The 12,272-nt window shown below is 49.6% G+C and overlaps 1 protein-coding gene across 2 annotated transcripts in view; it reads left to right on the top strand.

The window, feature by feature from the left end:
* LOC105550640 (chromosome unknown open reading frame, human C1orf94) overlaps positions 1 to 12,272 on the top strand; it is a 52,159-nt gene that overhangs the window by 22,229 nt on the left and 17,658 nt on the right. For both annotated transcript variants that reach the window (XM_011995597.1, XM_011995596.1), the window contains exons 2-3: positions 8,052 to 8,740; positions 11,603 to 11,863. In XM_011995597.1, coding sequence (XP_011850987.1) covers positions 8,263 to 8,740; positions 11,603 to 11,863 — 739 coding nt within the window. In that variant the 5' untranslated portion in view covers positions 8,052 to 8,262. The remainder of the gene's footprint in view (positions 1 to 8,051; positions 8,741 to 11,602; positions 11,864 to 12,272) is intronic.

A 12,272-nucleotide genomic window follows, 5' to 3' on the forward strand; every position in this document is an offset into this window, starting at 1 on the left:
GTGTGTACATGTGTACGTGTGTATATATGTGCATGGGTGTTTGTACATGGCTGTGGTACATTTGTGTGCATGGCTGTGATATGTGGGCATGGCTGTGGTATGTGTGTGCATGTGTGAATGGGTGTATGTGTGTATAGTGTGTGTGCATGACTGGTGTGTGGTGCATGGGTGTATATGTGCCTGAGTGTGTGTGTGCATGTGTGTGTGTTTGTGTGTGTGTGTGTGTGTGTGGCTATGGTGTGTATGTGGGGAGAGGGTACCTGGGCAATTCAGTGAATCCTGGATCTGGAGGAGGAGGAAAATGAAGGAAGACACAGGCAGCTTGGCAGAAGTGGCCACCTCCCTTACCTCCACACTGGGCAGGAGCCACACTGGGTGTTGTGACATGCACCAGGGAAATAGGTCTCTGTCAGAGAACATGGGTCTCTGATCCCTATGCAGACAGGTAGACTCAGAAGTGCCCGCCGGCCTTGGCCTGAGCCAGGGTGGAGCTCCACTGGGGAAGATGCTAGGTTGAACATCAGAACCACTGCTTACAGGATAAGGGGCCTCTCCTAGCCTGGGACCTTTGGTGCCCTCCCCATGCTGGACACCTGCCTGTCCACTGAGTTCTGCCTTCTGCTGCCTCATCCTCCTGGCTCTTGGCTGGCTCCTGGCTGGCTCCTGGCCTCTGGCCCTGCCTGAAACTGAGGCTCAGAGAAGGGAAGTGAATTGTAGAAGGTCACCCTTCAGAAAGGACAGAGTTGGGCTTTGAATCCAGGTCTCCTGACTGCAAAGCCCTTGCTCTTTCTCCTTCTTCCACTGTTAGGGGAAGTGGAGGGCAGGGGTAAGAGGGGAGATTTGGAAGTCACGTGGACCTGGGGCCCAATTCCACCCCAACACTTATTCTCTAGGGTCAACTTGAATGCATCATTTAACCTTCCTGAGCCTCAATTTCCTCTTTCTCAATTGGGAAGGAAGATGCTCTGTATCCCTCATGGTTGTGGTGGCGACAAGTGCCACCTGTAAAACCCAGTACCTAGCAAACTCCTCGCAAATACTGGTTCAGGCCCCAGTCCCCTCCTGTCACTCCTCTAGATTGTCTTGGAAGAAATAACCCTCACCCATGGAAACCAGAGCCTAACATCTCCCTGCCTAAATCTCTCCAGTGGTTTCCCTGTACCTTTAGAACAAAATTCCTTAGCATCACCTCCAAGGCCTGGCAGATTCTAACTCCTGCTTTACCTCTAACTTCTCCCCTCCACCTCCATTCATGTGCCCCACCCACTTGAACATCATTCCCAACGATGCACCAAGCTCTTTCCCTCCTTATGGTCTTTGCACATGCTGTTCCCTGTGTCTGACAAGCTCTTCCTTGCATTCGTTATCTGGCTAAGTCCTTATTCTCCTTTAGGCTGCAGCTTAAAAGACAAATGTGCAAAGAAGCCTATTCTGCTCTCCTAACTTAGGTACCTATTACTAGTATTCTCACACACAGCATTTCACTGTTGGTTTTCAGAGCAACATAGCTAGCGGTTAAGAGAGCGGCATCAGAGCAAGATTGCCTCAGACCACTGGCTTTGTCCCTTAGTAAGTCCGTGACCACAGGAAAATTATTTAACTTCTCTGTCCCTTGGCTTCTTCATTTTGAAAATTGAGATGACTGTACCTATCTGTGACAGGAAGCTTTTGATATATAACAAACCACCGCAAAGCTCAGTGGTTGAAAACTATTACTTATTTAGCTCTCATTTCTATAGTTTGGCAATTTGGGTTGGGTTCAGCTGGGGGGTTCTTCCACTGTGGGCTGGGCTTGGTTGAACTTGGCTCATGCTCACTCATGCATCTGCACTTAGTTAGGTCTGGGTTGGCTGATGCAACTTGGAGTTTTGCTCTGTGTGACGTGCTATCCAGGCTCGTTCACATGGAGGTTGCAAGTCCCAAGAGAAATAAGAATCTAAGCCCTAATTCCCAAACACTTTTCAGGTATCTATGTCTTACAAATTAGGATGAGAGGGAACTACCAAAGAGTAAGCATACAGGAGGTTGTGATAAAATGGGGGCCATTACTATAATTAGTCTACTACACTACCCTACTGGGCCTGTTGGGGGGAATAAAATGAAAGTTTTGCTTGTAAAGTGCTTAGCACAGTGCCTGGCTTGTTAGTTAGTACTAAATAAATAATTAACCCTTCTTATTATTTTGTGAAATAGGACTTGAGGCTTTGACATATTAGGTAGCTTCCTTTAGAACAGCCCTCCCCTCCACCACCATTAAACGGTGGGGATTTGAATCTAGTTTCCACCTCCCCCCGGGGACTGACCTCTTAACTAGTATGCTGTGCTGCTCCACCCACATAGACACATAATGGCAGAAACTCACCCAAAGCCATGAGGTCAGTCTGCAGATGGACCACAATTCAAGCCCAGGTCTGTGCCTGACCCCAGAGTCCTCCACTTCACTCTAATCAGCCAGGTTGCCTTGGGTACTGTGTTTGTCATTAGTCTAAAATTTCATAGCTGGAAGAAAATATTTGTTTTGGTATCCTCCTCCAGCAGTAACAATTTTCTGCTTGCATTTTTCTGTTGTTTGGCTCAGATGAATAGCAGTTTTCATCTTTGCTCTGTGTTATCATGTACACAGAACTGCTGTTGAGGAGCTAACAGCATGCTTGCTTAGTCATTATTCTGGGAAGGGGTGCCAACCAGTCAATAGCCTTTATTTTTGTATGACTCTGTACACCGCAAATGCAGAAATAATGCACAGCATCCAAATATGGAGCTACCATTGGACAACTATCATTTCTGGAGGTGGGCAAAGCAGAGGTGGCACCGCCTGGAGCTGGAGCCGCAGAACTGATTCTGACTTGCTTTCTTTGTCAGGAGCCCAGGAGCTGGGTTAACCTCCCTGAATGATTCACTGTGATAGAGTCTGTGATAGATTCGGTGGCTTTTACCCACCCCAAAGAGAAAGCAAACAGCACGGGAGAGATGCCAGGACTAGCAAAACTTGGGGGAAAGAAGGTAGATTGCAGGGAATGGGGCTGAGCAGGTCTAACCGTGAACCTAGCAAAGCGGTGGGGTGCCCACAAAATCTTTCTGTGAGCCCCAAGGTGATTACTCAAGGTCAGTGCGGGTTCTATGTGGGGTCTGCCATGGGACCGCCTTGCGGAGTCTGGGAGGTCTTAGGACCAGGTCAAACAGGATGGTTAGTGCCATCTGATCAGTTCACAGGGATGAGATGTGAGATGGGATGTGAGATGGAAGGCCAGCAAATGGAACCAAAGCCAGACAGGTTACAATCAGCTCTTAGAGGTCTTGGCATGGGTAAAGGCAAGTGAGCTAGTTCAGTCCTTTGTTCAACAAACCCCGACTGAGCTGGAGTTAAGTGCCAAACACTATTCTAGGTTTGGAGGCCTCTGTGGTGAACAAGATAAAGTCCCTGCCCTTGTGGAGTAAAGACACAAAAAAGATACTATTAAAATAGATGATGGTAATCAATGCCGTGAAGAAAATAAACAGATTGATGGAGTAAGGCTGGGGAGGGGCCCTTTCAAATAACAGTCAGGAAAGGCTACTTTGAGACTGGAACTGAGGCCTGAATGATGAGGAGGAGCTAGTCAAGGGACCCTGGGGGGTTGCAGGGAGAAGCATTCCAAAGGAAGTGCAAAGGCCCTCGGGCTGGACTGAACTTACCATTTCAAGGGGTAGATAAAAGCCCAACGTGGCTGGAAGAGGGAGGAGATGTGGCCAATTTGTGTAGTGCTCTGGGCATCATAAAGGAGTTTGGATTTTATCCTGTGTGTAACGAGAATCCACAGGAGGATTTTCAGCAGGGGAATGGTTTGATCTGAGTTCTGAGAATGTCCTAGCTCTGCAGGCACGCAGTTTTCTAGAATAAATAAGAACAAGCAGATCTTGTTTTCTTGAAGTGGAGGGGCATGGTGGGAGAAGACCCTGAATCAGGGACTTTTAACTATATGGCGAATCTCGATGGCAGCGAAGGGTTTGATAAAGGCTCTTGGGAGGGAATGGAGATGGTATGACAGTGATGGGCTTGATTTATTCCCCCAAAATGTTGATTCAGGATTACTGTCAGGCTGGGAGGAGACTCTCCGGTAGTGTCCCTGAAGCTCTGCCCCAGACTCTCTCCTGTTCAACATTTCTATTTGTAAATTGGCAGAAGACTCAGAAGATGTGCTCATCAGACATGCAGCTGACATGGAGCTGTCAGGGACAGCTAATACCACGGATGACAGGCTCAAGATTCACTGTGATGATCCTCCACAGGCTGGAGTGATGGGACGAAACCAGCAATATTCCTGATTACATTCAGATTGGGGAAGAAAGCCCAGCCAGGGATCAGGGAGAACTTGCCGGATAACAATCTCCTGAAAGGAAGCCCAGGCTGGGGGTGGGGAGGAATTAGTGGAGGCAGCTGGACCCAGCCAAGTCCCTACATCACTTTCTTGCCTCCGAGTGGAAAGGCCCTTAGCCTTTCAGGGTCATTCTTCCCATCTGTAAAGTGGGGATGATTCTGGCTACTGCCCAGGCATATGGGGAGGATTAAATATGAACACATATGTGGATGACTGGCTTCCTGTCTGGCCCGTAGTAGACTCAGGACAAATGCAAGGGAAATATGAATTTGGTTGGAAAGAGAAGAATGGATCTCCTATGGCAACCTTTCAAGGGCACCTGGCAGGGCTTGCAGCCGGGGTGGGCCCCTATGTTCTCGGCACACCAATGCCAGCTTTCTAAGAGTCTCATTGGTTTCTGCGGTATGTAGAGGAGAATGGCCTGGAGGGGTCAGGTCTGGAAGCCATATCGCCTGAAAGCCACTGTGAGTTCAGAATGGAGAGAAGAAGGTGGTTGCAGCTGCGGTGGGGGGCGGGGGGGAACATGAATGTTTCCTTAAACACCACAAAGGCTGCAGTGTGGGAACGAATGGGGAAGATGCTTTCTTCGTTGCTCTGGATGCCTGTGAGGAGAGGTTGTGCAGAGGCACATATGGATGCATCATAACTAAGATCTAAACATTGATAATTACATTATAATAATTAGGCTGTGAGCATTTCTCGAGGGCCCACTATGTACCCGGCTTGTGCTAAGTGTTTCGTACAACTTATAGAATGCTCACAGTCTAATCTTGACAGATGAGGAATACAAGGTGTAGAAGGCAGCTCTTGAGAGGCAGAGCAGGGATTCACACTCAGCCCCTGCTAGTTCCTGTCTGCTAGCCTGGCTTCAGGTTGGGGAGGGCAGGAGTGATCTCCCAGGTGCTGAGAAGGGACTGTCATGAGGTGTTTTTTGGTACAGGGATCTCAGGGCCCTGTGGGGCTTCTAGAAGCTACTTTGAGTATGTATGTGTAATATTTGTATACAATAAAGCAGAAAGCAAATACAGACAAATAGAATGACTAGTGTGTTACGATCCTATGTAACCATTACCCAGCTTTAGCAATGATCAACATATGGCCAATCTTGTTTCATCTATTACTTTTTCCTCCTTCTGCTAGATTAATTTTAAAGGCAGTCCCAGGCATCATTTTCTCTGTAAATACTATGTATTTCTAAGAGATAAGGACTCTTTGTTGTTGTTAGGTATAACCACAATACCATTATCACAATTTTAAAAAATTAACATAATTGTACTGTGTCTTTCTAATTCAGTGAAGTTATTGATGTGTGGCTTGCTTTGCAAAGTATTTGGGGAGGGGAGTCAAAAACTAGTCCTTCAAATGTCTGACTTCTGTGACTTGAGACACCTGTTCCTTTTGAGGCGGATGGTGAAGAGGAGGAAGAGGAGGGGGATCTAAAACTTGAGACCTCGGATTGGCAGCCCCTTTATTCTGATTGTTCTCAGGGGGACACAGCCGGGAAAGTGAGGCCTATTTATAGGCCTAAGTCTAGACATGGGAAGGAGGCAGAGGAAGGGAATAGGTGACAAGTCAGGGAAAGGGGACAGAAGAGAGAGTGGAGGGAAAGAGAAAATAATAGAGAGTGACATTGCTGCACACACAGCTCCAGTGGCCCTCCAGGAGCCGGCCAGGACCAGCTCACACTAGCTAATGCTCACAGCCGACACTGACTGAATGTTTCCTGTGCACGGCACTGTGCTGAGCTCACATACCTGTGACCTCACTGAATGCTCCCAACCATCCCATGAGGCAGGTGATGTTAGGTGCCACACCCGTTTTACAGGGGAAGACACTGAGGTTCCAGGGTCTGACATGAAAAGAGCAGTGGTGCCTGGATTCAAACCCAGGTCTGTTTGTCTGGAGTCTGCTTTTTGCAGGCATTACTCTCTGCCTCCAAGCCTGGTAAGGTTCCATGTGGGGGTAGAGAGGCTAATGTTCAAGAAGTACGACTGTCTTGGCTGCTGGACTATTGGTACATTCCCATGTCTTTAGTACATAGCTCTTCCCCAAGCTCCCCAAGCACTGTGAACCACCAAGTCTTTGCCTCAGGACTCATCAGGACCCAGCGACTAAAGGTTTCCTGTCTGGCACAGCAGGAAGCCTCTAAGACTGTAGACTGTGTCCACTCTGATTGACTGTTAAATGCAGTGACTACTCCCCTGGGTCTGTGTTTGGTGACATGTGAATTGTGTGCCTGCCTGTTTCTGTTTGTGTGTATGTGTGTGTGTGTGCTTGTACACAATGAGCATTACCAGGAAGGCATGGACCCTGCTGGAAGCATTCCATGGTCACCGTTTTGGAGACTCATCATGCCCTCTGAGAGGCTGGCCAGAGCTGGATCGTGTGCTGAGCCTCCAGACTGCAAAGCCTAAGCCACAGCAGCTGAGCTCCCCTATGGGGCTCCTCGATTTTTTCTCTTGGGTCTTCTTCATCATCTTCTCCTTCAGCGCTCCCATGATAGAAGGCTGAGCCGTTTCCAGAATACTTGGTGTGGGCCACATCATCCACCTCTCATAGGAGCCCCTTGAGTGGGGACAGCAGATGGTTCTAGGTTGGTGGCTCTTGACCTCCTGGGAGCACTAGGAAGGAAGGTGCCTGCTTGCCAAGGATGCTGGTGAGTTGGGCGGGGCCACCAGCCAGGCCAGTAGGATTGAAATCCTTTCTACACCTGGAGAGAAGTGGCAATGAGGAGCCTAGGATCCAGGAGACCATCAGGTGCTATCAGACAGGTGCTGACCAGCAAGGGTGTAGCGGAGGACCCAGGGTCCAAGGTGCAGGTTGAGGCCAATATTTAGTTTCAGGAAGACTCCAGTGAATCAGTGCAGGGATCTCCCAACTGCTGGTGCTGCCCATGAAGTGAGACCCAGTCCACAGGCTGTGATTGGGTCAGAGGCCATGCCAGAGTAAACATGAGTATCCAAGACACTACTGTATGAGATCCAGGGGCGGGGACCAACCAAGGTTGACAGTGGTGTAAACATGACAGCTGACCTTTGAATCGCCCTTACCCTATGCCAGACACCATTCAAAGTGCTTTGCACCTCTATGATACTCCTAGTAATGAGAGGAGGAGACAGAATACCAAGATGCTGAACAATCTCCCCAGGGTCATACTGATGGGAAGTGACTGGGTCAGGGTGTAAGCTCAGGCTATCCACTCCACCATTCTGCAGTGAGGTGATGGGGGCTGTGCTACGCTCCTGTGGGCTTCCCAGGGCTCAGCCCCAGCACCCTAGACTCTGCACTTAGAGCTGTTGGCTTGCTCCTGACACCTTGGCTGCTGGGTAAAATTTCCCAGTGAACCCCTTCTCTGGTCTTTCATTGCTTCAGGTCCTGAGCATGAAGAACAAGGAGGAATGGACTAGAATTAAGGCTCAGTGAGGCTGTGACTTGCCCCAGCTCACTGAGCAAGGTTGTTGGGAGAGGATCCAGGTTTCCCCATTTTTCAAAACCATGCTCTCAGTACTGCATCCCACCACTGTGGTATAGGACCCTCTAGGGGTCCACTGTGTGCGCTGGGTTCTCTTACCTGGAAGTGTGTTTTTGTCATGTTATGCATCCATCTCCGTTTTCTGGGGCCTATGTCCTTCTGCAGAGCCATGCCTTGGTGAGCTGGCACTAACACCGTCTGTCTCTCTGACCCATTTCCAGAGCTCTGGAGCTCAGCAGTGGCAAAGATGAGATCTCTTTGTTGGTGGAACAGGAGTTCCTGAGCCTCACTAAAGAGCACTCGATCCTGGTCGAAGAGAGTTCTGGGGAGCTGGAGGCACCAGGCAGCTCTCCTGAGGGGACCAGAGAGCTGGCTTCCTGCATTCTTGCCCCTCCTCTAGCGGCAGGCAGTAATGAGCGCCCCAGAGCCTCCATGATTGTCGGAGACAAGCTTCTGAAGCAGAAGATGGCCATGCCCATTATCAGCAGCAGGCAGGACTGTGATTCTGCCATGTCTACTGTCACAGACATTCTGTGTGCCGCCAAGGTCAAGAGCAGCAAGGGGACAGAGAACAGGGGCCACATCCTGGGTGACTCCAACTTGGAGGTCAGCAAGCTTCTGTCCCAGTTCCCACTGAAGTCCATTGAGACATCCAAGGCCCCCGACAACAAGAGGGTGCTGAACGAGACAAGAGTCACCAAGGACTTCCTACAGGACAACCTGTTCGGAGGCCCTGAAGCCAAGGAGCCCACAGGGCTGAGCCCATTTCTGCTGCTGCCTCCCCCACCTCCTCCTGCACCCCCTGACAAGCTCCCTGAGCTCCCTGCTCAGAAGAGGCAGCTCCCAGTGTTTGCCAAGATCTGTTCCAAGCCCGAGGCTGACCCTGCTGTGGAGAGGCACCACTTGATGGGTAAGTGGGGCTCGAACTGGGGTAGAGTGGGCCTGCAAGGAGGAGGTCCTTCCCAGGAAGCCAATCAGGGCTGCAGCATGTACATAAAGCATCTTTGTGCAAAGCAGGACAAAGCAGCCTCTCTGGTGGGCACAGCCCCGAGGGTCAGGCTGTTTCCAACCCCTACAGGCTTCTTTTGCTGGGTGCCCCTGTGCAGGGCACAGCTTTTGTAAGCAAACCCAGAGTCCCTGATCTCAACATACTTTGAGAAGAGAAATAGGCACCATGTAGTAACTGGCTTAACGTTGAAATCAAACAGGTATCCAGAATACATTGAAGGAAGTGTTTACCCCAGCTGGGTTCAGGGCAAAACTGAAGCATGGGGATGCCAAGATGTATAGAAGAGAAATTTGATTGGTAGCTGGGGTCGTTTGGCATCTATCTCATGGAGGCACCTTTTCTGGACATGAGGCCTGGTCCTCCCTCTCCGGGGTAGGGGGGATATGTGTAAATTATCCAGACACAGTGCAGACTGTTGACTCTGGGATCTGTTTCCTGGGACTTACTTTACTGAGGAGCTCCCATTCTTCCCAGGAAAGCCAGCCACCTCCCAGTCTTCTCCTACTTTATGCCCAGGATTCTGTGTGTTGTTCTAATCTAACCAGTCAGACTATATGGTTCCAAGAAGGTAGGCTGATGGCCATGGCCATTGCCTAGAGTCAGCAGTCACTAAGAGAGTGATCATACTCATGTTAGCCAAAAGAACAATTCCTTCTGGGCTATGAGCATGGATGGATAACTGAGATACACCTGTATCGGGAGGGTCCAAATTCATCTACCTGAGAAAATAAGAGCAAAGTCATCCTGAACATTCTGTGTCCTGGAGCACTGCAGGAAGGCCAAGGAATCAGAGCTGTGGATAGCAAGCTGAACTCTGGGTCCTGGACAGGTTTCTAGGAGCCAGAGGGCTTTAGGATGAGGAGCTGTAGGAGAGAGATGGTTGAGCTCTTCCCAGAGGGGAGACCTTCCTCCTACCTATTCTCCAGGAGGGACCCATAGATACCTCCCTGTTGGATGGGGCTGCTGGATTAGAGGTAGTTCTGTCCCACCCACCCCACCCACCACTTGCGCATGTCTGTGTGTACGAATGTGTGGGCAAAAGTATGCCAAAAGGAGTTTTGAAGGTTTGAGTGTATTTCTTAGAGAAAACGCAGGAGTGGTGTATCTAAGCATGTCTGTGTACACATTTGTGCATGTGTCTGTCACATGTGTAGTTGTGTACATGTCACTAAGTCAAAGGAACAACAGATAGGAATGTGTATGTGTCTGTGGGTCCAGACCTTGGAAGAGGGAGGTTTGTAGATGTCTAAGGCACCTGTAAATATGAGTGGGAAGCTGCAGGTGTGTATGTCTCTGGGGAAAGGGCTATTACTAGTGGGTACTGTTATTTCAGCTCACTGGCTAGGGGCTGAATTCAGCAACCGGGGGAACTCCTGGAAAAGACTCTAGGAATGTTTTGCTAAAAATGTTGTTTCCTCCTAAATTGGCTCAGGCTAGAGCAGCTCTTTCCTTTGCTGGAATGGGGCTAGGAAGACAGCCTTCACCCCCAAGCTCAGCCCCCAAGCTTCTGGGCTAGGGGGCCAAAAGCTGGTGGGATCAGGTCTATTATTATCAACAGGTAACACTAAGGCACAGGTCCTTTCTGGCATCCAGAGAGATCCCGGTGCCCGCTGTTGGGCAGTGCAGTGCATAGCCATCCAGTGGGTGGCCAGGTTTCCCACCACTGCTGTGGAGGATCCTGTGATGGTCCCCAAAGTATGTCTGCATTGGGAGAATAAATGCTCAGTCTCTTTAGTGAGAGACCTGGGTCTGCCACCAATCTTGTCCCTGCTCCACACTCCAGCCATATCCAATGACTCACAATGTCTCCTTGATGCTTCCAGGCCTTTGCCCACAGTTATCCATGCCTGTCATGCCTTCCTCCCCAGTACCCCTGGATATAAGGCCTTGCTGCAACCTTACTTCCTTCTGGAAGGAACCTTCTCAGACAGAAGCAGTCTCAGCCACCCTGTTCTCCATTTCTTCCCTCTGCCACCTCGTGGTGTTCATCTGCCTTGTCCTGGGGCTATTTCTGGGAATGTGTCTCTTTTTTTCCTTGTTATGAGCTCCTGCAGGGCACAGTCTGGCTCTGACTCACAACTGTGTCCCCAGCACTCAGGTCAAGGCCTGGCACTGAGAAGTGAGCTGAATCACCTGTGAGTAATAAAACGAAAGTAGAATTCAGGATGAGAGACCAAAGTGTGTGGCTCAGACCACATGTTTTGTAGGAATGTGTGACTCCCTCACTAAGCCATGTGCTCACTGAAAGCAGGAACTGTGTCCACAACATCCTTGTATTCTCAGCCTGGCACTATGGATGGTTGGAGTGAAGGAAGGGTGGAAGGAAGGAAGGGTGGAAGGAGAGGAAAGAAAAGAAAGGTAATTCAAATAAAGGAATGATAGAAGGAAGGATGAAGGAGTGGATGGATGGAAGGAAGGTAGGAAGATAAAGATGGATAGACAGTCAAATGGATGGACAGATGGATGGATGAATAAGTAGATGGATAGAAGGAAGAAAGGCAAAGATGATGGACAGATGGGTGGATGAATGAACAGATGGATGGATTGATGGATGCATGAGATTGGGGGATCAGAATGGGCAGGGGCCAGGGAGGGTTTCAGGGAGAGATTGGGATTGTATTTGGCCGAAACAGAGTCCCCCAGAGTGGTCCAAGCCTTAGGTGTGTGCTCCAGAGGATTCATCATTTAGTCCACAGAAAGATGCTTCTGGCATCCAGCACTTGGCCTTCCAGAGGCATTGACTCAGTTTCTCTCCTGCTATAGAATGGAGCCCTGGCACCAAGGAGCCAACAAAGGGTCAAGAGAGCCTCTTTCTCAGTCAGTGGCCCCAGAGCCAGAAGGACATCTGTGGTGAGGAGGGTTGCTGTGACCCAGTGGGCACCGCATCACTGACCCTGCCGCCCAAGAAACCTGCATGTCCAGCCGAGAAGAACTTGCTCTATGAGTTCCTTGGGGCCACCAAGAACCCAAGTGGGCAGCCGAGACTTCGAAACAAAGTAGAAGTGGATGGGCCAGAGCTGAAACGTGAGCTGACCTACCCAGGGAGGGACTGGAGGGGAGGGGGTGTTGCAGCGACCCTCACAGGCTTCAGGGTGGCTCTGTCACCAAGTGGCTGTCTTATCTATAGGCAATTTACGGCCTTTCTAGAGGTGTCAGTTTTTAAACCCATAAAATGGGGGCAGTAACTTTCTCCCTATATCCCTTGTTGGGAATACAGTTGCTAGAGAAATGTGGTTGGCTTTCGAGGGTCACATCAGCATTATTAATGGTCACTTCTGAATATAACCCTGACCCAGCATGTATTATATCCTCTCAAATTGCCCAAGCCAAAACAAAAAATCCTTGCTGTAGATTACTTCTGCATTGAGATTATGTTCCTGCTTTCTCTTCCTATAAGTGTTCTCGTCAAACCTCTTTTCCCAAAAGGATGCCA

Source organism: Mandrillus leucophaeus, unplaced genomic scaffold (assembly GCF_000951045.1).
Source record: "Mandrillus leucophaeus isolate KB7577 unplaced genomic scaffold, Mleu.le_1.0 Scaffold493, whole genome shotgun sequence".
Lineage (NCBI taxonomy): Eukaryota > Metazoa > Chordata > Mammalia > Primates > Cercopithecidae > Mandrillus > Mandrillus leucophaeus.